This window comes from Denticeps clupeoides, chromosome 5 (genome assembly GCF_900700375.1).
Source record: "Denticeps clupeoides chromosome 5, fDenClu1.1, whole genome shotgun sequence".
NCBI lineage: Eukaryota > Metazoa > Chordata > Actinopteri > Clupeiformes > Denticipitidae > Denticeps > Denticeps clupeoides.
Genome location: NC_041711.1, coordinates 16,260,656 through 16,287,802, shown reverse-complemented (window position 1 = coordinate 16,287,802; position 27,147 = coordinate 16,260,656). Strand labels below are relative to the sequence as shown.

The following is a 27,147-nucleotide window of genomic DNA, read 5'->3' as shown; positions in this document are numbered from 1 at the left end:
GAATGATGGTCTGTTTTGTGTGCAATTTGACATTTTGTGCATCCGTGTGTCCATGTGATAGCTAGTTAGTCACAAACTAGAAATGATATTGGAATAGCACGAAAACCAACTGGAAATGGCACATAAGCTTTATCAGTGTAATTTCAATTTTCTTGTGCAATTTTAGAATATTTCCCAGCATACCTTGTGGGACATTAGTCATTGAATCAACCAGATGAAACACACAGAAAGTAATTTATTGTGCTTTAATATGAGTTTTCTCACAGTACATATGCATGCAGATGATTGGCTGCTTTCTTGAAATACAAAAACTGTGATAAAAATTTGTGTTTAAAAAATATAATTCTGTATAGAGTGATTCTGTAAAAGAGCATATCTGCTTGAGTAGACAATGTGTCAACATTTCTCAATGGCCACGGTGTTTAGACAGAAGAACTTCATGGAACATTGTGGCTCAAAATGCTGAAAAAAGATTCATGCTTTCTTTTGTTCAAATGTTCACAGGCACGTATGAGATAGTATTAGCTGAAGCCCTCTTTTATGGTTACATTTAGCTTAATACAAATAACAACATAAACAGGCATACAGGGTACGTATATCAGTCTCCGTCTTTGCCAAATGTTGAAAGATCTGCAGACGACTGCGTAGACCTGGATGAAGAAAAGTTCTTGAGATGCTACATGGCCTCCTCTACATCATCACCCATATTTGCGTAGGCCATGCGAGTGATGGGCATCGACTCTTTCAGGGAGATGTCATCCACCTGCTTGGTGCTCTCCTCGGGCTCTTCAGGTATGGAGGGCGGCAGGCTCTCGATGTCTGAGCTGCTGAAGACATAACCAGGCAGGGAGGCGTGGGTGCTGATGGCGCACCCTCCACTGCTGAGGTACACCCGGCTGGAGAACAGGGCGGTCCCGCGGGACACAGAGGCCAGCTGAGAGTGGCTGCTGGTGCTGCTGTTCAGGTTGGTCAGCACGGAACCGTAGCGGTAGTTAGTGCACACCACTGGACCCTTCCAGTCAAAGGACAGGTTCCAGCGCGTCCACATCTTTTTGATCTCGGTCTGGACCTTTGAGGTTGAATAAGAAAGGCCTGTTTGCAGTGGCTTGTTCAAGGTACAGCTGGTCACAGTAGAAGTGCTCATCAATTCAGAGCATTAATTCTTTCAGACACTATTACCACTAAAGCGATACAATTGCCAATGAGCTTTTATGTGACTGTGTTAATATTCCATTTATGGATTTCATGCTTATTTTTTACAACTATCTGTTTACTCTGGAGAAATATCTGAACATTAGACAGTGATCACACATGCAGTAATGGACTAAATTGCTGCTTCCTAAAAGCAATGCTGTTTGGTGCAAGCCTGTGAAAAATGAAACATTGATTTTCCAAATGCAATGGGTGGATATTACATGCATCTTGATAAATATATGCATCATTAATGCAAAGTCCTGTTTAAATATTTGGATGTAAAATATCATAATCTTTATAGTTGTGGTTATAGATTTCAACATCACATTTAATATTATTAAACAAAGAGAATCCATTGGTCATGGATGACTTGGTCATGTGTCTTCATGGAAAATATCCTAAAATGGTTTGTTACATGAACCTCTTGGATTAGCATTTAATTTAAATGTGATATCACTAGGATGACAATCATGCATGTGTGGGTGCTCTGAAAAAACAGTGGCTGATCTTTGAATATCTGCCTGTGGAGGTGTATCGTGGCACAGACAAAGGAGGTTTTTGAGAAATCTGATGCCTATGAATCTGGGTTCACAAATGTCCAAGAGCCACTGCATGTATAATATTTAAATAAGTATGAAGTTAAATGCTAACAATAGACCCTCACCTCATAAGCATCTATTCAGTGCACCACTGTCATTCATCTGTTGTCCATGTAAGGCCTATTTTTACAGCTGTGGAAGGCAGATATTTATGTAGTAATTATAAATAGCTAAATAGGGCTGTGGGCTGGCGGATGTCACAGCACAGGACGACAACATGTAACTCACCTCTCCATTGCAGTAGCAGTAGATAATAGACACAAAAAAGCCCTGCAAAGGCACAGAAAAACAGGAATATGCAAACTGGCTGGTGAAATGTATTGTTCCGAAACTACATTTTATCATGCATGCATTTGATCACAGAGTAAAATATAGATTGCAGGAGGACTTGAAGAGGTTAGGTACATACTGGGTTTCCTATGGAAGGTTATTATCTTCAAAAGAACTAACGAGGAAAATTGAGAGTTCATGCAAAAGATATATAAAGGAGGGCCCTTTCCCTTCCTTGTCTGTCTTTTTTTCACAAGGCACTACTGTACTGTGATCTATAGTCAGTAATTTATGTGAACTCTGCTTTAATTCATGAGTGAAACATTAAGAAACATTATGCTGGAAAGGACATTTTCCTTGGCCAGCCATTATCCAAGTCTATGCACTTTGTGTTCAAATTAGTGTTAAATTAGTTAACTGGATTGCGTTATGAAAATTTAAATATAATGTTCAACTGTTATAGTTTGTTTAGATATTTATTTGTTTTTAATGATTAAATTGAATAATGCATGAATTTATTAAAACATGTTCATGAATTTTGTGTTTACACTGGAGAAAGTTCTATCAAATTACCAGATTTTATTTGGTCAATTCTGTTTTCTGATAAAAAGAAGAGCACCTGGAATGAGTTGAGGAAGAGCTCACAGTACATCCTCACTTCCCATCCAACCCCTTCAAATGTGTGTGGCATTCCTACAAACACTATATAGTGAACACCAAACACCAGCACTAGAACCAGTGTGGATTTTGCCAGCTTCCTGTGGGGGACGAAAGAAAATTGGAGAACGTCAGAGCCTTAAATTAACAAGAAAATAAACTTTATTTTCTTATTAATTCAGCATGATTTGTGAAAAATATTTAGACAAGTCAATGATTAGAACATAACATGATCAATGTTTTAACTTAAAATGTTTCTTTTCTCTTTTTCATTGTGAAACACAACAAAATGTGTTCTCTGCTTTTAACCATCAGCCTTAGTAAGCAGTGGGCAGTCATGACAGGCGCCCGGGGAGCAGTGGTGGCTGGGGCGGTGATTCTATAGTCAGTAAAAAATATTAAATATGTGCACTTTGCTGTTGTGTGATTAACTATTGTCTATCCTATTGTCTATGTTGACATGTTGGTGTGGGTTTCCTCCAGGTACTCAGGTGACTCTACATGGTCCCTACATGTGAATGGTACTGTGCATCCAGAAAGTATTCTGAATGTATTATTTTATAGCCTTATTCCAAAAAGGATTAATATGGGATGTTTTTAGCTGCAGAAACTGCAGGATAGAGGGAAGAATTACTACTGCAATGTACAGAGACATCCTGGATGAAAACCTGCTCCAGAGCGCTCTTGAACTCAGATTGGGGCGATGCTTCATCTTTCAGCAGGACAATGACCCTAAGCACACAGCCAAGACATCAAAGGAGAGGCACTTGCAAAAAATCTATATAAAAAAGGGTATTATACATAACATAAAACACTTGAAAACAATGGACAGGACAGTCTCCATCAATCCAATGAAGATGTGACACAAACAAGGCAAATATATACAATCAGGAACAGGTGCAGACAATCGGGAATCAGGGGAAGACAGTTCACAATAAACTCCAACCTAGACGTGGATCTGGAATACCCCACTAGGTCCAGCAATGACACTTTGAATGTCCTTGAGTGGCCCAGCCAGAGCCCAGACTTGATAGGCAAAGGATAGATGTGGCAAGCTTGTGGCATCATATTCAAAACTACTTGAGGCTGTAATTGCTGCAAAATATGCATCAACAAAGTATTGAATACTTTGGCTGTGGCTGCAAATACTTCCATAAATCTGTGCAGTTCCGTGCACTGTGAATACTTCCTGGATGCACTGTATATTTATGTGTACCCTGCCCTCGTTTCAAGGATGGGGTCTGGAAGCTGTGACTCTCATTTCAGATAAATGGTTGTGGAGTGAGTTTTGCATGGAAACGCTATGACCCTTGAGGCATGAGGATCATAAGTAAAACAAGCTAGAGAAACATGCAATTTTTTAAATAATCACCATGTCTACACCTCATACTTTGTCTATATGGAGGGTTACAACAACGACCACAAATCACAGAATGCCATTAGTGACGAAACAGCACATCTGTTCAGAAAAAACATATTGCTTTATTTGCTGAACTGGGCTGGTACTCATGGATGCATGTTGGCCAGCAGCAACTATTTTAATCTGCCAATTTTCATCCCCCCTACCAATTAGCCGGATGAAAGTCAACGCATCAATAACCTGCAGCTGCCAATCATTACGAAGAGAGCAAAAATGCAGGAGAAAGAGAGGGCTGGACAGCAAAATGCCGATAATGCACCAGGGTTGTAGCAGTGCCAAAGTACACATTATGCCAGCTAAAGTTCAAGCTTCTAGCTCTTGTTCTCAAGCAGCCGTCCAAAACGCTTTTACTCACTGCTGTACGAAAATTGATGCAAATTAATCCAAATGCTAGTATCTTGCGTTCAGAGCCTCGAAGTAACTATTTCAGACAGAAGAACCTCCTGCTGCAGTGTATCATGTAGACACGAGGAGGCCAACAGTAGCTAAAGTTATCGAAGCTTCACGCTGAAACACTTTAGAGGTCTGAGAGCCTTCTTTTTAATACACAGCAATAAAAAATGGTTTCAGGTTATACCCTTAGTATTTTTTTAAATCTCAACCCAGCGAGGGTTTCTCTTACATCTATTTAAATAAAAGATGTTGTACCCATATGTGTTACTAGCTTCTTACATCTGAAAAAATCTGATGAGACATCCTACACAAAGAGAGTACCAACATTTTTCATGTACCAAAAATTGAGACCAGGGATTTACGTAGTTTATGTAGTGCAATCCAAAATGAGTTGTTCCAAGTCAAGTTTATAGAGAGCCCTCTGGCAGAATGTTTTTTATTCCAGACAGCAGTGCTGAATTAGGGCATAGGTCTCATCCATGAAAAGGACTGAGAGCCGTCAGACTTACCTATACTGCTTTCGAGTGTCATATCTTCCAGCATTTGTTTCTCTGATCTTTGTTGCAAGCACCCGTACGATATTCACAAATAAAACGAAGTTGAGCTGTGAAAAGATGAATCATAAGCATAACGAGTAAAATGTATTTTTGTTCAAACGAAGTCAATTTCAGTGTTTTATTAAACAAGCCTTCCAGAGCGTCGGTTGCACTTTTGCACTTTATGAATCAAAGCCTGGCGCTCTGGAGAAAAGTGCTGTTTAGTGAATGTGTGCTTTCCTGCCGCATACGATCCCACCTTCTGCCCTCCCAACACAAAGACTGTGGTGTTTCTGCTGCAGCAGCACAATGTGTCACTCCTTTGGATTTGTAGCTACGCTGATCATCTCTACTCGGAGTCTCTCATAAGGGTTCTGTTGTGAATAAAGAACATGACTGGGACACGACCCTTCACACACCCTCTTTCTCTGGACCTGCTGACCACATCAGCCGGCGGATCTGAACCTGGTGTTCCAGAATTTACTGAGCTGCAGATTCTTCTTTTCAAAAGCATTTTATTGCTTTATTGTTAAAATCAAAAAGACAATTCTGCAACAACAATTCTGGTTGGACTGTATTATGCAGCATTAATACTTTCATGACAGAAAGTTATTAATTTATTATTATTAAACGATTCTTTATTATAAACTGTAATGTCGGAAGTGAGGGAGGAGGCGCAAATGCTCAACATTAGTGCAAAGGGGTGACTTTTAATAAACACAAGAAAATGGCCACAAAATGGGAGCATGGTGTGCGCTGCGGCTTCTCTCCGTAGCAGGAGGAGCGCGAGCGGTAGGGAGAGAAGGTGCTGTAATAATGGAATTGTAAGGCCGCTGGTTGTAATTGGGTCGATGGGCTTGGTTGGTCTCGGGAGAGGGTGCAATTTCAGAAAAGGTGCGGGAGTCATAGTCGTGGGCGGAATATCTGGACGGCAACATCGAGGGCACACAGGAGGCAGAAGGATAATCCAGAATCGTGGTCAGGTCAAAAGGTAGTCGGCATGAGGCAGATCAGTCCAGGTAAAGCTTACAGCAGACGTGAGATGAATCAACAATCAACTTCTGGTTTGACGGGGACGAGGTTGCTACTTCGCCCTTTGGTGGCCCGGCAGAAGAGTGACAGCCATGACAGGACCCCCTCTCCAGGCCCGGCAACAGACGGATAGGTGTCGTGGAATTCCTGAAGGTGGGCCAGGTCCAGGATGTACCTTCTGGGCACCCAGGAGCTCTCTTCAGGCCCATTCCCCTCCCAATCCATCAGGTAATCGAACCTGATGGCCGGAATGATGGTGTCCAGGCTAGCTGAGCTGTCCTTTATTGTGTGGAGGCAGGAAAGGGCATCTGCTTTGGTGTTTTGAGTGCCTGGGTGTTACAATACCAGGCTTGTATCTGGTTCAGATACCATGCTTACCGGATGTATGCAAGGTTCTTATGGTCAGTGAGAACCAGGAAAGGGTGGGGCGGTTGCCAACATCGTAGTTGCGCTCTGCCAGCTAAAGACACCTTGAAAAGAAGGCACAGGCGTGTACTTAATTGTCCGCATAGTCCTACTGTGAGTGAACTGGCCCTACCCCCGTGTCAGAGGCATCAATCTTCACAATGAACGGGAGCAATGAGTGCCATGATGAATTAACTCTTATCGAGGGCACGTTCGCAGGTGGGTGGTTGAGGGGTGAGAGGACAGCGGGCAAGTCCAAGCTGCCTGGGCTCTTCTTGGGTGGCATGTGTTATGGTGCCTGTCTGGCCTCTGGTTTCAACCCCTGGAAAACCAACTGCTTCTCCTCCAGAAATGTGTTGAAGGACTCACAGACTGGGTTTTGATGAGGAAGGGAGTGGCCTAATCACAGGCATGACTGGTGAGTCAGGAGATGATGTAAGCCATGGCTACTTCGTCGTTGTGGTGTAGATCAGCATCAGTAGGTGTAGACGACATTGGGTTTGATCCACTGCAGCGGTTGGTGGTGAACTCATGCACGTGGGTTTCACTAGAGGCTGGCATCGGAGGTTCTGGTTGTCGGCGCAGTATCAATCCAGGTAAGGCTTACAGCAAATGTGAGAATCAGGGTATGAGTTTGCATAAATCTTCACTTGTCTCTGTCATTTTAAGCTGGCTGTGGTCATGGGCGCGGCGTCCTTCTGGTTCGACGGGGTCGGAGTTGATCCTGCACCCTCTGGTGGCCCAGTGGGCGGTTGACGGTTGTGACAGTCTCCATCAGTTGAATCCCTTATATTAACCCAAACATCCATCCCATATAGCATCATTTAACACCACTAAGAGACTTCAGAATTCCAATAGCACATGGCCACCTGTTGCCAAGGGTAACTGCCAGCGGTTTGCAGTCATTTGTATATCTGGGAGTTTTTACACCTCTGTTTGAATCTCAGGCTTATATACAGGTTATCCCAAAATATATTAATTATGTTCTGTAGATTAAAGACATTATTGAGAAAACAAACTTAACTTGGTATACAGTATACTTGGAACATGGTATACAGTATAGGGATGACAGGTACTTTATGTAAGATTTTAGTGTGAAATACTGAAATGCTGAAGTGCTATAATGTTGCTGTCATGTTAAGCTGTTATGTTTTTTAGTGAAAATTATAAACTAAATTGCATTTTCAATGTAACATAATTACAGTCTTTCCTCCGCAGTGGATGGGGCTTTGGGGAGCAGGAGGTAACAACTGATGGGTCTCGAGCTGCTGCAGGAAAGAAATAAGGCATTGCCTCCCCTTCTGCATCTCTCATGGGATGCCCTACTTAGTCACAGAGAACAAAGTCTCTGACAAGAGGTGACAGCAGGTGACACACTGAGTGCCCAGGATGGACCACAAAGCATGTCCTTGACTCGTTCAGTCCAGGTACCTTGTGTTACACTGAGAGCTGAGAGACGACGCTTGCATAAATATTTCAGCACGCTTGACAGGCTGTTATCTCCCAGCACGTTGAAGCTTTGAGAACAAAGCTGATGGTACTTTTCTATCAGTGCTTATTTGTGTGCAGCACAGTACCCTCGCCCCATACAAACAACTTACTACCCAGGTACAAAGGTATGTAAATGCACCTTTTTTATTTTTATTTCTTATATAAGACACGGTGCAACGTTTGCTGTAACTGTGGAGGCACCACCGCTTTGCCCTTGCTTAATTAGGAAGGGTAGGCAGAGTGTTGCGTTTCCCCAATTAGCTGCATTCAGTCTACCGTGCAACGCAAATTGCTTGCTTTTACTTGCACTTATATCAAGCAAATTATCACTGGGAAAAAAATTGAGTCACAGCAGGTAAAAAGATCCAACAACATGGAGAAATCCACAGATGAAGTGCTGCTGCTCTTTCTGCTGTGGGTTTCCTTTAAAAAGTTCATAAGAATAATATATGTTAAAATGGGCACTGTCTGAATTCCCAGGCTGGTTCACCCGCTTAAACTCAATTCTCAGCGGCAAGTCAGTGTCCTCATTCTCTGACATTAATGAAAAGGTGGACTTTTTCATGCATTAACGCCGGCATGGTGGGGTGCAAAAAGAAGTCACCTACCCCAATCGCTGTTAGAATTGGCACTTGATAAATCCACTTTATGTTTCCTGCACTCAATTCCCAGCATCTGCAGAGACAGACAGGTGGACAGAGAGGGAGTAGTCCATTCTCATTTTTAATTCCAGGTCTTTTTGACATTTATGTGTAATTACTTGTCAATATACATTCTGATGTGCAATTACCACACACGTGTCAAAAACTGATTTCCACATGCGATGGTTCTTGTAAAGCTTACATGCCTAATTGGCTAAATGTGTTCACTTGTATTCAGCCGAGCATGAAGTAAATTACACATTATGCACTTGAGAAAGCAGGAAAAAATACCCTAACCAACAATTAAAAAAACAGTTCATCCTTGATCTGGGTACAAAAAAGATCATAAATTAATCTGAAGTGGAGATTCAAGAGTCGAATAGAAAATTTAAACATTGACCCCCTTGTGGTAATTTTTTTCCTTTGGCCAAAAAATTTGATCAAAAACATATTTTACTTCAAAACAGGTTTTGAATTCTGGAACAAATACAATGCATTATTTTGTAAGTATTATTCATCTTTACAATATTAACTGATGATTTCGGTGCATAAAAATACATAATGATGTGGAACAATATATATAATTGTGATTTAGCTATTCTGGTTAAAGTTCTGGTGAACAAATATGTACAAAATATGACTCCATCAGTAGCTTTAATTAGCCCATAATCCTTGCAGGCCTTTACAAAGGAATTTCAGTGGGCACTGGTGTTATTATTTTTTTACACAGAAATCACAGAATCTCTGCAGACACTCTCAGCCTGACATTGAGCTGACTGCAATGTCTGCGGTTCTCACCTAGCATCTGCTAGCGTTGCCCTGACAACTGCCCAGGCTGACACAAAGAGGGCAGGGACACCTGTAACCAAAGAGCAATAGCCTGGCATCATGTGGGAGCAGCAGAATGAAAACACTGACAAAAAATTGGAGTAGGATGCAGTCATTTGAATCTGTGCACTTTTCAGCACCATGCTGCTTTTAGTGATCTCTCAGGTGATTTATATTCCATCACTGATCTGTAACTGATCTGTAAGTCCTCATAGAACAATTAATATATAATCTTTTGATATGATATTTTTTGGAATCTGCCCACTTCAGTTGTATTTCATTTTTTTTATAGAACCAAATGATTCATATCAGAGCATATATCTAAGAACAAGCAAAGTGCACATGATCTACTAATAACAACACGTTAAACATGTGAGAAAAATGGCTACAAATTATTACATTATATGATTGTATTATATTATTATCAGATATACTGTAGCAACTGTGGGGGGAAAAAGCTTAATAATATTTTTCAGCCCACGTGAGTTTTCACAGACAGCTTAGTGAGGGATTTAAATTCTCTGACATTAATGAAAAGGTGGACTTTTTCATGCATTAACACCGTCATGGTGGGGTGCAAAAAGAAGTCACCTATCCCAATCGCTGTTAGAATTGGCACTTGATAAATCCATATGAGCCTAATATTTGGAGTTCATATTGACCCACAGAATTCAGGCATGAATGTGAAAAGATCTTTCTATTCACTCACAGTAAAAAGTCTCATGATTTAGCACCACAGGGAACAGAATTATTAAAATGATTGCGGAAATAAAAGCACTAATAATAGGCCAATCAAAGAAGAAAATACATATTATACAAAATTAATCAATCATACAGTGGGGGCAAATGTGAAGCAAATTATTTGAATAAACTCAAAATAAGTTACATTATGTTTGTCCCATATTTATGAATTTTCCTGCATGCAGCTCTGTCTGTTATACTTTGCTACAGTTCTCTACCAAATCTTCATTGGAAGCTCCATAAACAGTGCTTTTTAAATTGAATTTAATCATTTGCATTTCAAAGGGTGAAAGATCGGAAACTGAGAGTAAGTAAACAAGCAAGCAAACACTTGGGTCAAGAAAAATGGGGCAAAAAAAAAATTATATACATTATAAAGGAAAAAGGAGGTGCAGTGGGAACTGAATAGGGTGGGTCACTCCACATCACATCTGAAGCTTGATCTCATTACTAGGCCTCATTGACAGCACCCAATGTGAAAGCAGTGCACACGGGGGCTGAAAAGTGTCTATTAATTTTAATGGTTCGCTCTCCAGCCCGTTTTTGCAAGTCAGCATTCCCGACTTATATAACTGTCAGCACCCAGCGCCTCCAGCCACCAGCTGCTCAGGGGTAGATAGTGCAGGAACAAGCTCAACAGTCCCTGAATTAAGGAACTGAGAAGATGTCAGCTGGTTTGCAAAGCATGCACAACTGAAAGTGCGAAATGTCCACATTTTTTAAAATACAGACTGTCCAAAAATGTCAAGACACCGCACAGGTTCAAATTGGAGCACTAGACCAAGACAAAGAACTACAAATATGACAGCTCTGTGTTATGTGATCAGATAAGAAGTAAATAAGGGCCTCTGCTAGCAAGCACAGCAACAGAAGGATGGGCTTAGTCAACTTATCAAAATGGCAGGCTGCATGATCCGCCACATCCATGCCACCTGCTGTCTTCACATGAACTTAATCACTTAGATTTTAGTTTGCCTGCATCAAGGGTGCAGTGAAATGGACCGTGTTCACACATGTACGTACCCCAGCCAATCATGGTGAAACCCCACAAATATTTTGAATCCGAGAGAAATGCCATGAAGATGAGGCTGTGGAGGTAAAGCCCTTCCACCAGGATCCAGTAGTAATTAGTGGCCAAGAAGTAAATGAACATCAGCACCGTGATCTTGCATCCAACCTGTCAAATTAAAATTGGAAGGAGAAACCTCTGATCACACAAACATCTGCCGAACGCCAGCCACATTTGTCCTGACTGTGCTGCAAAAATGGCTCTAATTGAGGGCAAAGTTGAAACCACAACTCTTCAGATAAACACTTCTCATTACCCGATTTTCGCATGCCATCATGAACTAATTTATTATATATTTTTCACTTTGTAAAAAATGTGCTATCGCAGCCTATCAGTGCTCAGTGTCTCAGTGTTTACTTACATACTGTGATTTGTCCAGAGGTACAATGGAGATGGTCTTGACATTGTCCATGAGCGCTGTGTCAAACTCCTGAAGCCCCCCGTTGTCGTGGACCACCCTGTCTTTAATGAAGATGCTTACCCCTCGCAGCATGAATGAGACAAACAGGTGCATGTGGATGTAATTTCTGGTGCAGTGGAGCCGTCTACACCAAAGGGAAAGAGTAATGGGGTGATGTGTTACAATTCTATGAAGACTGACTTTGCTTTCCCAGTATCGTTTCCTAAAATGAGTAATTGCTCAAAAGGGGGAAAGGTTGACACAATGATTAAGGCTAAAAATCTTTTTTTTTCCTGCCAGAACCTCAGGAATGTTCTTTAAATGACTGAATGCTCAATAGGCTTCAGCAACCAAATTGGGGGTTATTCAGTTACTGAATGAACTATTGCTTCAGAGTCATTCTTCTAAAAAATTTTTTTTATATTTTATATAATTTTGTCTTTGGAAAGATGACTCAAGAAAAGACGGAAAATACTCATAAGGGCGGCAGTAGGGATATAATTCCACATGAATTTAATGGTTTAATTCATTTCACATGGGTTGGAAGAAATGGCACTTCGGCCACACATTGTTTCTGAGTAATTTAATTTGGTTTCACCTGAAATAGCCAATGATGAAGATTGCTACCAGCAGGGAGCTGAAGGACACCGCATAGCCGATGGTGTACATGACGTACAGACGATCAAAAAAATCCCGCTGGTGGAGAGATCATTGCGAATAAAAAAGAAAAACATCGGATGAAAGGTTAGACAGGAACTGACACTTCAGTTGGGATCAAGAGGGTGGTGAGTAAGCTGCGGCTCTTACTTTCCCCAGTTCGTGACCTGGTTGAAGGAACCTTAAGCACTCTGAATAATTGGACCAGGTCCTATTCAGGTTCTCCACAGATAGCCAGGACCCATTGTTGTCACACTTCCTGTAGGCATGTCCTAAAATTAAAATACAGATGAAGTACCATGTTGATTTCTTATGGTTGCTGACTGGCAGGGGGGCTAATTTACCCATGTGGTTAAAATCGTAGATGTAGCTGGGACACGGCACTTTGGTGTCAGCTCCTGGTGAGCCTTGAGGCCAACAGATTAATCCATCCCATCCTGGTGGGCAGAGACCGTCTGGGAATGCAGAAGATGAAAGAGAATGAGGCAGATGTGTGATGAATAATCAGAGGCAAACAACATGATTCACCCCAAATGTAGAAAACTTCCACTTAAATCAACTAACCCAACATTGTGTCAACAATGAGGTTTGGTCCATTTTTATTTTCTTTTGCAGCAGGAAGATAACGAATTTTCTGAAATTCGACTGAATTTATCAGTGGACCCCCTGTCCTGCTGCCTTTTGTGAGACTGTTCTGCCCTAATTCCCATTGATCTTTTGTGCTCGGTAAGTGCCGGTGCCGCCTCTGGATACCGCCTGTGAGAAAGGGCAGCGCTTCTCGAAAAAGTATTGACACCATTGATCCAGCTACCAAAGGAAGGGCTCATGCCCCCGAAAAAAAACCCACAAAGATGATGGCATATGCGTCATACATTTATTTACACGAGGCCAAGCCAACAACCAATTTTGGACACTTTTGGACATCCCTTTAATGTTATAATCCTTTTAGTGAGGTCTGTTTAGTGCTTGGAGCATCAAGGATAATATCCAGTTGTGTCAGTACTAAGTCTTTTTTGATCCTGATCCTGACATTTTCCGGTACTCCGGACTTACCCTGTCTCAGTTGTGTCACTGTCTTTTATGCCTTGTGTCCATGTGTGATGACTTTTCATTTTATTTTGTACTAAACCCCCCTTTAGTCATTTGGATGTGTCCTTCCCTGCGCTGATACATGTGGACCATGTTCTATTCAGGTTCACACGAGTATCTCTGTTTCTGCTTCAGGGACGAACACAGATGCTATGTGTACTAACACGTGTACTAACCCATGCAGTGGTGGCCGAGCGGGCAAGGAAGCAGGCCCATAATCAGAAGGTTCAATTGCCAAACGCCTGTCATGGCTGCCCACTGCTCACCAAGGGCGATGGGTTAAATGCAGAGAACACAATTTGCTGTGTGCACCGTGTGCTGTGCTTGCTGTGCATCAAAATGACAATCACTTCCACTTTCTTCTATTGCCACTTCTGCTTAGCAGATGAAATACTGTATGAGATCAGATGCAGGAAGTGCTTCAAGCACCTCTGTGTATATTTAGAACAATATAAATAATATTGAATTAGCTGACGCAACAGCTCATATATGTATCCTGATGCAATAAATGGTTCCATATTTTGTCTGGTACGTACAGCCTGCTCTAATTGCATGTGACTCATTCCGCGATGAATCACCTTAGTGCACCAGCACTGGGCCGAGGCGCAGATCGCCAAGCCTACCAACTCACGTGCTAAAAACCTGAGAAGGACGGGAGAGTACTGTTTGCATCTGGGCCCCGGTTTCAGGTCCATTTCGCTCCCAGATGACAATGGTGAGGCCATGTGCTAATAGAGTAGAACCGGAAGCAGTGCAATTAGTCAAGGATGCATCAACAGGTGACAGGAACATAACCAGGACCCGTATTAATTCACAGTAACAAGCGTTCCTTCTGCTGGAAGTGATCGCAGATTAACAGGGGAGGTGTGTCATCAGCAGAAGAGAATAAAAGGGGCTTTACAAGCCCACCATTAGTGTGGAAAAATAAAGCAATTACTCTGCCTCAGAAAGGATGGCAGCTGTAGAGGAGTGTTGTCACAGAGGACTGGAAATAGACAGAAGCAATATATATATATATATATATATATATATATATATATATATATATATATATGTGTGTGTGTGTGTGTGTGTGTGTGTGTGTGTGTGTGTGTGTGTGTGTGTATATATATATATATATATATATATGTATATATATGTGTGTGTGTGTATATATATATATATATATATATATATATATATATATATATATATATATATGTATATATATATATGTGTGTGTGTGTATATATATATATGTATGTGTGTGTGTGTGTGCCAATGGTGTAAGCCCCATCCTCAGTATTCTGATCTTTTTTTTTTTTTTTTTTTTTTTTTGCTGGATTCGGTGATTTTGCTAAATCTCAGGCCAGTTGGGGAAAAAAAACTGTTCTGCAGGACTGTAAACACGAGTGGGAAGACACTGAGAAGATTATATGAACGCTGCAGCTAAAAAAGGGTGCAGCCCTGAGGTGGAGGAAGGAGTCTGGATTTGACACAGATGCAGATAGCGAGAGAGAGAGGGAGAGGGAGAGAGAGAGAGAGAGAGAGGGAGGGTAAGAAGATGAGAAAAAGGGTTTAGATTCTCAGGCTATGTGACTGGATTAGGTCTGCAGCCAAACCCCTTCAATTTTATTACAATCAAAGCCCTTCACTCACTCTGTAATAAGTAATGCAGGGGAATCCAATTCCATATTCATTTATCAAAGGCAGGAACCCATTAAAATATGTTATTGGAACCAATGCAGACTCCAGACTCCAAAGATTATGTAACTGAAGACAGGGGTTTCTGGCAAGGGCCATTAAACATGGCCCATTTCGATAACTTAAACCATTTTGTTTCGTGCATTTCGTTCCACCTCTTGACTAGTAAACAGACTTTCCTTCCATATTAGAAGCTTACTGACCAGCAGAGCTGTATGCTGAGATGTTTTGCTGACACTGGACTTTAACGTCGTAGAGTAAATACATCTGCTCCTGGGCGGTGAGACCCACATCTGAGTCCACCTGCAGAGAAAACACACGGCCTCAGGTGAGGAGCCAGCGGGGTCCCCGCCGACAGGGATGAAGGACCGGCCACCCGCAAGGAGCATTCTCTCTGTGGCCACCAAGAACGACCTGATTACTTATATTCACTTGCATTTCTTTTTCATAAATGGAAGTGAATGATATCAAAATACATTACATCAGATTTACATTTACATTTACAGCATTTATCAGACATTACATCAGATCCTCAACCCACTGTTTAATTATAGAGTTAATGTAAAACGTTGTCCTGCACTGGTAATAAGACCGTGCGTGGCTCGAGGATCGTGGTGCGTTTTTTTTACATGATCGGGGTTTTTCGGGTGGGGCTGAGAATTGTAGTAAATCCTCACCTGCGCGTCGACGGGAGTCCCGCACAGCACGAGTTCGGACAGAATCCAGAGGAGCGCCATGGCGGCGCCGCACGCTTCACCGCGAGGTCGCGGCGGACAGGCGCATCGCGATGTCCCCCCCGAACTTCTGCTGCCGCACGTTACTCTGCACGTCTGCGGATGGAAGGTCCGAAACGCCGCAGAAACGCAAAAATAAAGATCAAATAGAGGTATAATACACGCGAAATAAAAATTCCGGAAAAGTTGGCACGGACTTTTTGCCCGCCGGTCAGCCCATCATGACGCAAAATCCCGGATGCAGGCTCGACCTCGGAATCAGGGTTGGAGGTTCGGGTTCGGGTTCGGGTCCGTGCCAGGACGCAGAAGGAAACCCGCTAACTTTTCCCCGGTCTCGCTGCTCCGCCGCGTCTCGCTTCTCTCCGAATCCCGGCGGTCGGTTCGACAGTCGGACCGGCGTCATTGACCCTGGTCCGCCGCTGATGACCGACTGACGGACGCCGTGTCCCCGGATTGCGGGAATTTGCGAAGTGCGCTGGAAATGAACTCTCCGTGGTGCTGAAACTCGTCAGGCGTGGGTCTGCAGATGGAACAAAAGTCTCTCTCTCTCTCGCTCACCCCTCTCTCTCTCTCTTTCCTCTATCCGCCCTCTCTCTCTCTCTCTCTCTCTCTCTCTCTCAAACTACTATACACCAAATACAGATATCACGTTAATAACGTCTACACGTCATAAGTATTTCCAAATCCATCATCCTCAACTTAATTACTGCTGAAATTACATAATATATATTTCACCTTGTTTGTATTAATTATTAGTGTTTAACACCGTTTGTACCGGGCATTTGTGTAAACAATAAAATCTAAAAATTATATCTTGGACCTTATATATATCTTGTCCTGCGGCCAAAGGCATGCACACTAGGAATTGTCCGTGGGCGTGGGCGTGGGCGTGAGTGTGTGAGTCCCCGCCCTGCGCCCGGTGCCCTGGGATGGGCTCCATGTGCAGCCATATTAGCAGGACGTAACAGTAATGGAAAGTGACTGAGCTTGTTCCCCGGCACAAATTATATTTCTAACCTCTTTCAGGTCCTTTGTTAGGAATTCTGGCCAGAGAAAAGTCCTGAGAATTCCAGAGGTTGAGGGGAAAGTGGAGTTCTGTTGCTGTATTGAAAGAGTATTTCAGGTGCTTGGTGGCCAGAATTCGCTTTGGCCAGAATTAAGGCATTGCCACGAACAACATGACTTTTCTAACTGCACAGTGTCCCAGTAATAACTGTGCTAGAAATATGAAGAATGATAAACAAATCGTTTAAATTATTTTTAGAACCACATAATGGAAAAGACAAGTCATTCTGTCTCATTTTAAGGTAATCTTACAGCATGACGTACTTTATTTCTAAAGGTTAAAAATAAATTGTTTTTCACCTTCAGCTTCAGTTTGTTCCTTAATGTCATTGTTTTTTTTCTAACTAATGATAAAATCTCTCCTGCTGTGAACAGCTGGACACCCAGAAAGATTCTGGGACTCTTCTTTTTAATCTAAGCCATGGAGATTAGACTTTTCTATTTCTTTTTGTCTTTTGCCCGGTGACCTTAATAGGAGAGTGCTGAAGATGGGAGCAGGGAAATTAGCTGTATTCTTCCGAAAAAGCTGGACGAATGACATAATGACACTGTTGACTGTTGAGGAGTCAGACCACGAGGGGAAATGTGATTATGTTACGACCACATGCTAGACTACACTTACATGTGAATGTGTACGCTGGTTTATTATCTTTAAGCAGACCTTCACCATTTAAATATAGAAGTGGCAAAAATGTTGTATGCATATTACTTATATGTACCTGAATACACCTGAACGCGATTTTATGATGACAATAAAACTGTCATATCTGAAAACCGGAGGAAGTCAAGTGTAAACACTGTCAAGGGAGAACCTGGTCTCACTGTAAATATTTCTTATTTATTTGTACATCATATGTTTTCTACTTTTCTTACAGCTCCTCTGTGTTGCAGCCTGTGATTTCACAGGGGTTGGGTGCTCCCCCTGCTTTTATTTTTTAAAGCCTCCATGTGATCAGAACTGAAATTGTTCTGTAATGGGGGCTGTATTCAGCGCCGTTTGGAAAATCACTAGTGACACGCAGAAGATTCTTATTATCCATGCATAACACAAGCACACACGCACACACACAGTCACACACACTCACAATTCTGACATAAAGGTACACAGATACAGGTATAGAACAAAAACCTGGATCAGAATAATCTCTTTTTGAAAAATGTTCCTTTAAAATGCCATGAGGTGTTTGTTAATGTCTGTTTAAAATGCTGCATCACAAGTTGATAAATTTATGTAGTTTATCTTTTTCACTGAAATTGGCTGGTCATTTGGAAGGATAGGATAGCATAAATTTTTTAAGGAATCATATATTAAAGCATAGTTGTTTGTGTGTAGTTAGCATGGACGTAGCAAACATTTTAAATATTTAATGGCAGGAATATGCATTAGTATATCTTTCTAAGCACCGAATGGTATTTTGATGGTGTTAAGCTTGTAGAGAACATTTCTAAAATCTAGATTACATAACGATATACATTGTATTAATTTACTTTACCACATTGCCAATTGCTGCAAGGCAGGAAACACTGGGGATATTTTCCTTTGTCAATTTTCACTGTCTGTATTCACACTATTTACATTCAAATAGTTGAACTGGTCCTTCATCTGACTGGCAACTCAGCAATGTATGCCTGAGCGCAGCCATGTCTGATTCATCCACCCACTGCTCCACCCAGGGCATGGTTGCTTTTCACAGCCCTCTCTGCCATGGGTAATTGCAGTGCTATCTTTTGATCAATGTCTGTTTTACTGCAGTGCCAGAATACTGCCACTGATATGATAGAACACAGCAGTTATCTCTCTGAATATAAAATTCCAGTAGGCCTGTGAGAACATCCCTCAGACTGTACTTATACACATTTATATGCATATGACAACATGACATTTGCATATTAATTATTGTTGTTAAACATTGAAATACATAGAATGCATAGAAATACATGTGATGTTGCTTAATTCTAAAGTATATGAACATATGTGTATATAAATATATGTGGCAGCATTTGCAGTAGATTTTGTGCCAGTAAACTTTCACATTGCTCAGAAATTGTACCATGTCACTTATTTTGGTGTTCTCAGAGAGTGCTGGTGCACTTACACCCCATTTCATGGGCTTGAATGTGTGTCAGATCACTCAGACACCTGTCTAAGTCTGAGCAGTACCTAAGCCTTTTATCTGAATGATCTTCCTTTTTCAAAGGCCCAATCCTGCCTTTCACACCCATCGTCTACAGTCTCTACTGCAGATGTGCAAAAAAAATTTAAGTAGTATAGTTCAGGGACATGCTTGAATACTTATGGCAATTACTTGTATACAACAAGGCAAAGGGTCTAGCAAAGCAAAGCTTGTTGTTTCACTTGTTCAAAACAAGTTGCTTCTTCTCACATTCACATCTTCCCTTCACTGTCTGGGTTGACTTTAAGATCATTCTTCTTACCAAAGCAATGCTAGGTCATGGTCCAGTATACCTTAAGTAACGTACCAGCCATGTATAACCCATCATGATCCCTTTCTTCATCAGGAGCAGGCATACTTGTACACAAAGCCTCAGCTGGAAATAGAGTATTTTTTTACAGAGCCCCAAAACTATGGAACAACCTTCCAATGAGGTTTCAGGCATCATATACAGTCTCAATATTTAAAACTAAAAACTTATCTATGCAGTCCTTTTAATCACCATTAGCAAAGCTGCACTTGTTAGTGTCACCTAATGTCTTTTTACCTGTGTTTGTTATCTTTATGCCTTTTTTCTGTCTTTCCCCACTAACTCCCACGTGGATGGTAACTTTTACCTGAGAACATTCTGATGTGGGCTGACCAAGCAACGTCTTCGGCCTCACATGTTTCCATTTAACCCATCTTCATTTTGTGAGAAGTCATGAAAGGGGATAATATCTTGCTCAAGGGGACCTTAGAGGCTCCGTGACGGTTCAGGATTGGAATCTGCATCCCTCTGGTTACAAGTCCCCTTCCTTACGTGCTAGGTCACCACTGCCCCATGCAAGGCATTGTGTGCCAGTGGACATTGTAAAAAGTGCTACACAAAAGAAAATGGATTAATTGATTGAAGTGGAACACACCTTTAAATGCTGGAACACCACAGTCTGGCAGAAAAAGTGAAAGAAAGGTCTCTACTGGTACAGTATATGTTTACATACATTTTCCACCCAGATAAGTCCTGCTCATCCTTCAAGCTTGAAAAGTTCATAGCAAGACCTACTTAAACAGAGCATACACACCCCTCATTCCAATGTAAGCATTTGCTGACAGCCAGAGCTCAATGCATCCTGTTATCACAGAACAACAGACCCGGTTTTCCTCACTCGTCCTCATACATTTCCCGTCTCTGTTCCACCAAGGGGATTGGGTGGATTTTAAAGGCCTCCTCCATATTCTGGGCACAAATTTCAAACCATTTATGCCATTGTTTTTTAGGGAAAGGATGTGTGGGCAGACTGTGATCAGAGAGTCATTGTTTTCATCCGGTCAACTGATACATTCATACAGGGACCATTTATTGGTTCAATCTCACAAAGTTCTGCTTTACATGAAGCTGTCTCAGAATCCAAAAAACACATATCTGTCAGAACCTGAGACTTCAACATCTTTGTTTGAAAAAAAAAAAAGGATGTTAGACATGCTCAGAAACTAGCACCCGTTTAGACACCATTAGGGGGTGTACTGTATCTATCTTGACAGTGTGAAATTCATTTGCAATAATTAATTTTAATTATAGGCACTAATTAATAATCCTGCACAGGCAGGAATTCAATTAAACCACCAAATCCCATCAAGGTGTTATTATAGAGTGGTGTATGGCAGTTCAACTGGAAATGTTAGATTGCCTTTGTGCCTCTGCCAAGTCGTAATGGTATAAAATGTTACTATGGTTTCTTTTAATATGAGGCAGGATGCCCAAATGCCTCAGAGTAAATGGAAAGCCCTCAAAAATTATATTACAGACTTGCCATTATGTGTCTGTACTGTGTTGTGACTGGGAACCATGGCCTTAACATTATATAATTTTGTTTTCTGGCCAATCATTCATTATCAAGTTCTTTGCCTTCAGAAAGAAAAAAACTATGGCTTATGTCATGTATTTTACGCAACCAAAAAAAAGAAAGAAAAAAGACGCTTATTCCTAATTATCCCGAAGGATTTTTTTTTTAGCTGTTACTTTTTTTTTTTTTCTTTTTTTATGAAATGATAACATTTTTATACAGCCCATCTTTTTGCCTGTAATGAATTAAAGGAGGTGGCTGATCACCAAGTCCTCCCTTTGAAGATGCAATGCTTTTCTAATTGGATGGAAAAATGTATGAAATCCATATTTGTTTGAGAAAGAAAATTACAGCATTGAATGCACAATACACTGTTGCATCTGCCATCATACAATTATACTCCCAACTCAGTGAACTGTGGTGTGAAACCACAGTCATTAACAAGACTTCCACTTCAAAAACCTGAGTCAATATACCTAACAGAGGGCACAAAAATGATTCCACAGGGCATTTTCCCCCCATGTTAATTGAGAACTATTTGAGGAATATTTCCTGCAGATTTTCTTCCACCAGTATACACCATTATAAACATGCTGGATATATCATGATAATCAGTAACATACATGGTGTGAAGGTTTTGGCAGTTTAAACTTAAAACGGAAGCTATTTAATCAGAACTCAACACTATCAAAAGTAGGCTTCCTTTACCTTACTTGAAATCGTATTAGTTGAATACATTTGGATAATGTAGGGGTCTAAATATTAAATAACCATGTGGAAATTTCAGTGTAATGAAAAGCTTTCACTTATATATCTGGCTGTGATAGAAAAATCAAAGACTTTGTGGCCTCCCTTGTGACACTTGGCCTTAATCACTCACAAATTATCCTTCAATACTATAGGAGCTTCCTTTATTTTTAAAGGATAGAAGTAACTCTGTTAAAAAAAGAAGAAGAAGAACATTTCTTAGCAGCCAGAAAAAGTAAATGATGGAAGAACACAAAGGGAATTCCTGTGTAGACTCTGTACAATTTGGAATGAATTTAGCATTTTTTTTAGCCTGTGCTTCTTTGTTAGGAAATTCGCACTGTTGAGGACAAATCATTATCAGTGGTGACTCTGGTGTGGACTATAGGCAAATGCAAGCGCTCATCACATTGCTTCTGGGGCTCTGATCTTGGTTATTACAAGTTACTGTAATGGTGCCTCCTAGTGGAAAATTTTAGCAATAAGCAATCGACGTTGTTAAAAAAAGAACATTTGTTAAAGCTCCGTGTTATTTGTCAGCAAAAATACAGCCTTATAGTTGCACTCTGCCTGTTTTTGGTTTGTTTTTTTTGTTTGTTTCTTTGAAATATGTTTTCAGAATGTCTCCAGTAATGTTGTGGGAGTTTTTTTTATGTCAAGATCAATTTAAAAGCGCATTTAAAAAAAAAAAACAGACAGGCCGTGTTCTGTCACCCCATCCTTTCATCTATGTGTACATATTTCGCTCTGTATGAATCCTAGGCGAAGGGCACGTAATCTTGTAATGCCACAGTGTGGCAGCAGGTGGCGTCCTAACAAAAGACTTGTTTTTCAGTCCGTCCTTGCGGAAGAAAAGGGGAATATAACCCTTGCCATATCTTGTTCACGTAGTTTAGGTCTTTTGTGGGGATTTATAACCTTTTGAATGCGAATGCGTTTTTATTGTTTACATAATTATAATTTAGGTTAGATAAATATACATTTTTATACTTTGGGCTCTTGTAAATGATGTTCCAGAGAGGCGTGTATATGGACGTGTGGAAATGATCCGCCCAGGCAGCCCGCCAAGGCGCGTGTGTGCGCCCGTGTGACGGGGAGGAAAACGCAGACGCTCCCTGGCAGCGCGGCGGTGTCGGTCCCCTGTTGTTGAACGTGCCTGGACGCGAGAGCAGCTAGCGAGTCCCGTGCCGCCCGCGACGGCGCACACCGAGCCGCGGACGACGAATTCCGTCGTCGGGGCGGGGGAGGTAAGAGTCATTTTGAGGAACAATATCCCGTCCTTCGTGCTGCGCTGGTGTGTAACGTGTGCCGTGCGGAGACGCAGCTCTCTGCAGTCCACTGCGGCTTCTGTCAGGAGGAAGCCAGTCTGGCGGACTGTAGAGGGCTGCCAGGCTGCATGGGCAAATTCCTAAGAGCCAGACCACCTCTGTTTCGCCAGCGCCGGACCGGGGGCTGTGTTGTGAGAGCAGAATGCGAGCAGCTATCCGGTGGATTTGCTCTACAAGTTCCGAGCTCTCGGCTTCACAGGTTCCCTCCGCCGTGTCTTACAGCGTTTTTTGGGGACTGTGGAAGAGCGAATCGCACCGCTTGGTATCTTAGCCAGTTAAACCGTTAACTTAACCGCGTGGCTTTTACTGACGGAGTTTGGTTTGGCATGAATTAAAAGGGTCTTGCGCGAATGTGCATTTGCCAATTAGCTATGCTAGTCACTTGAGTGCGATTTTAACTGTATGATGAGGTCTGGCTGGAAACGTGGTTGCCAGGTTGTTTTGATTGTGTCTGCCCAATAACTACCCCAGGAAGACTCCAAAATATGCAGTGAATAGTATTTATGGACACTTGACATTCGTTGTTGTACTGGCGTGTTAATGAATTGTTGTAGAATTATGGTTACCTAGTACATTATAACTACAACCGGGTCAACACAGTCCATCCCACATTTTAATCACCTGCCTTGGCTTAATCTGTTTGGAGAATTGCACCATTGGACGCAATATCTGCCCAACCTGGCAACCTGGGTGGACAACGCGAGCTAGCTAGCACACGATTCTGACAGCAGCTGAACAAAGCGGCCCGAACACGTCACTGGGCTTTATACAATTACGCTTAAAGCACATATAGAAATATATATATACCTTAAATTGTCTGTCTTATTTTGTTTACTCTGTAATCATGTTCTATCAGTATTGTCGACATGCTAACTTTATCTTGACTAATGACATCGTCCGTTGTCATAATAAATACTATAATAAAAATATAATAAAAAGTCCTCATGATTGACTCTCTCGTGGGCAATGTAGTGTTGTTATGTAGCTCCAGAAGAACTGAATTCATTATATTTAACTTTATTATGTATAACTTTGTTAATATTATTAATATTAAAGCAATTATTTTAGACATGTGCTTAGCTTTAAATGTATATGAAATTAAATATCATGAGTACAAATCTGCATATCGGATGCACACAACGCTATGCATGGCATCAGTTTTTATTATACTGCTTATAAATTTGCAACATTATAAATATATGATAAATTACAGTTTAATTTGTTATCGATTTTTCTGGCTGTAGTGTAATGGGGAGTTGTTGTTATTTTAAAGATCTTTAACCTTAAAGCTCCTGTAGATTTCCAGCAGAGGTTTTACTGTCTGGCTTTGTTCGGTGCTTTTCAATCCCTGTTGGGAAGGAATCTGTTTGAAAATCAAGTGAGAAGTAGTTGTAGGTCTGCAAGGTCCTCCTCCTCTGTGAAACCCGGTGCCTGCCTCCTTTGTCTCGGCTGACTCCAGCAGTGCTTTCAAGTCCTTGAGCAGAGCTCTCTCTGGATTTACAGTAAAGGAGCTTTTTTTTTTTTTTTTTTTTTAACGATTGCTGCGTATTGTTGGTTTAGGACTGGCGACTGGTTCAGGGGCCGCCTCGTGGGGCAGGCTTTGAGTTTGGAGAGGTGTTTGAGGCCTGGCTGATGGATGACCTTCAGAGCTGCAGAACACAACCTAGCTCTTTCACTGATAGTGCTTTTAGCTGGGAGTGCTGGGTGGGGTCAGGGTTTAGGGGTGGGGCTGCTGATAGTCTGTGGGGCCCTGTGAATTGCTTGGGGTTGCTTAGAGACCCATTTTTAGTGTGACCTAATGTTGTGTATATTGTGCTCTCCACCACACACATCCCTGTTTGAGTCCATCTTAGCTTCAAATGATTCCATCAGTAGTCTGCAAAATGTCACATCTGGATGACATTTGTTAATGATTTGTAATGGGCATCTGCTGATGCACAGGCTGTAATATCCCAAACAAAAGACCTATTACTTGTCCTTGGCTTTAGTAGTGAAAATGTACAAGTCTCTGTTTAGCATCTTCTAGTGTGGCTTGTAAAGCAAAATTGCTAATGACATTTGTTTTACATGGGATGGACTGCCTAACTAGCATAAAGCACCGGACAAAAATGTCTCTATAATGCACAATAACCTTATAAACTTCTAGATACATTGTACTGCTCTGTTCGTCAGGCATGAATATTAGTCTGTATGCAGTCTTTACTTGGGAGCTGACAATCAGCAGGTGACCTTCACAGTGCCATATCTCAGTCACATGACTCTGGAAAGGTCTTTTCAGGTATCATGAGCGGTGTTGTATGGAATTAGATTTGTGCCAAAATCATTGAACAAATATTAATTGTAATTAATATTAATTATTAAATATAAATAAAATGTCTAATATTAAGAAAAAAATAAAACGCTGAAAGAAAAAAAGTCATATTATACAGAGCACACACAATTTTTTTTTTCCTACAACTCTTTAACAATTTCTTTTACTCTCTTGCTGCAGGCTTTGCAATTACACCACCCTGCTTCTGCTTGAAGTTTTGGTTGATTTTTTTTTGACACAAACCAGCTTTGTGTCCCGGGGCATCACATCATTGGCCTGCAAGTTTTCGAGTGACTTCTCTGTGCACCCTAAATTACATAACACTGCATAGCTAGTGTATTCTGGCATAACATAACACAGGTTTAGCACAGCAGAGTCAACATATTTGGTAGAGACCACAGCCACTTCTTTGTGCATTCCTTACCAAAAACTCTGCCACTGAGCAACGTCTAGGGCATGGAGCTGTCGTAAGACAAAATACTTTGCACTAGTGGAGTACAGTAACAAATAAAAATTAAATTTCATCTGTATCCCTTTGGAGAGAGTATTTACTTTAACTCCCACCACCAGTCAAACATCTTAATTTTACTTCACCACATTATGCTAAATTAGTTTTTTACTTTAATTGTTGTATAACTGTTCCTTATCTTCTATCTCTCCTTTTTCTATGCGCAGCTCTATCCAAAATCTGTCTGTAAAGAATATTAATCATTAATTGTGGGATTCTCATTGTTTTCTACTATATGGTCATGATGTGAGTATAACTGAATGAGGGGAAAAAAAATTCCTGCAACTTTAAAAGCTGATTGTTGTCTTAACATGGGCACAGCTGATGTTTTTCATCCCACTTGTGGTAGCTACATCCTGTGCAAAGTTTCAGTCAATAAAGTTTGTATTTGGGGAATTTATGACTTATTGGTCCTGGAGGGTCAACTGCCAAATTCCTGTCTGTATGAAGTGCAGCGTCTGATAAGCACAGCAAAGAGGGTAAAGGTTGATGAGAAATACTTTATCTCAGAACCAAGACCCTTGTCAGGCAAAAGAGAACAACAGATCAACGAATAAGAAGGAATGGATGAATAGATATTTGCATGCAGAGGAAGGCAGGCTGAGCTTTTTTGGTTTGTGGGAGCCATGCCCTTGCAGTAAATCATAGATGTACTTATCATTTGTACAATCATTTGCACAATGTTTGTAAAAGATCTCTTTTATTCATTCATGTCATTGCTTTCATATTTCCACGGCAAATGTCGCTGTAATGTTACTGGTCAGAAGGCCGATGTTGACAAGCTAGTTTGTCTGGTTAGCTATTAATTGCACTCTTTAACTTCACCTGTTGAGGGCAAGTTGTAGTTCTGCAATTCAAAGCTTTACACACAAAGTAAATCTGATTTAATTCTGTGTATTGAAGAAGTTCAATATGGACCTCAATCGTTTCCGAGGTGCAAGATTGTTATTGCAGTCATCTTTTGAATAAATTAGTCAAAGGTTCATGTAGTTTTTGTCTGAGGTGTAAAGTCTGCAGTCACGTTCATCCTCTTCTTTTTTTACACCACCATGCTCAGCAGGAACAGGTGGGCTTCACACCATCACACAGTGGAAAATATTGTTTGATATGTTTTTTTTATTAAGTTTCCACACCAAACTGAACATTATATTTAAAAGTGTATCTGAGCTGGCGGTCACCTGAAACCCACTTTGTTTCAGGTGACAGAAACCCGTTTTTATCTCATTTCTGTATTTGCTTGTTGCCAAGCACATGTTGATGGCCTAATAGGCAACCGGTTAGCATGACAGAATTCTGGCAATGGATGAAGGTTTGTTGTTAAGGACCATACCTTCTTCCCCTGTATCCAG

At 41.1% G+C, this 27,147-nt stretch overlaps 2 protein-coding genes across 4 annotated transcripts in view; one reads left to right on the top strand and one right to left on the bottom strand.

Annotated features, from left to right (window-relative positions):
• Positions 1-226: 226 nt before the first annotated feature.
• pth2rb (parathyroid hormone 2 receptor b) lies at positions 227-16,351 on the bottom strand. 2 transcript variants are annotated; one of them, XM_028981260.1, is made up of 14 exons: positions 16,037-16,351; positions 15,783-15,935; positions 15,309-15,408; positions 12,678-12,788; positions 12,484-12,605; positions 12,275-12,372; positions 11,638-11,821; positions 11,231-11,384; positions 9,437-9,497; positions 8,606-8,672; positions 5,043-5,137; positions 2,683-2,821; positions 2,022-2,063; positions 227-1,069 (listed from the first exon to the last, which is right to left on the bottom strand). In XM_028981260.1, the coding sequence occupies exons 2-14, from the start codon at positions 15,840-15,842 to the stop codon at positions 677-679; spliced, it is 1,626 nt and encodes a 541-aa protein (XP_028837093.1). In that variant the 5' UTR covers positions 15,843-15,935; positions 16,037-16,351; the 3' UTR covers positions 227-676. The 2 variants fall into 2 exon arrangements, with proteins under 2 accessions (XP_028837093.1, XP_028837092.1); XM_028981259.1 differs by having other exon boundaries at positions 15,783-16,351.
• Positions 16,352-22,608: 6,257 nt separating this feature from the next.
• mgat5 (alpha-1,6-mannosylglycoprotein 6-beta-N-acetylglucosaminyltransferase) overlaps positions 22,609-27,147 on the top strand; it is a 72,318-nt gene continuing 67,779 nt past the window's right edge. Inside the window, exon 1 of one of the 2 annotated variants that reach the window (XM_028981836.1) lies at positions 22,609-22,898. The gene's annotated coding sequence lies outside the window, so the exon portion shown is untranslated. Of the gene's footprint in view, positions 22,899-22,926; positions 23,179-27,147 lie in introns of those variants that run through there. The other variant, XM_028981837.1, reaches the window with a different exon arrangement.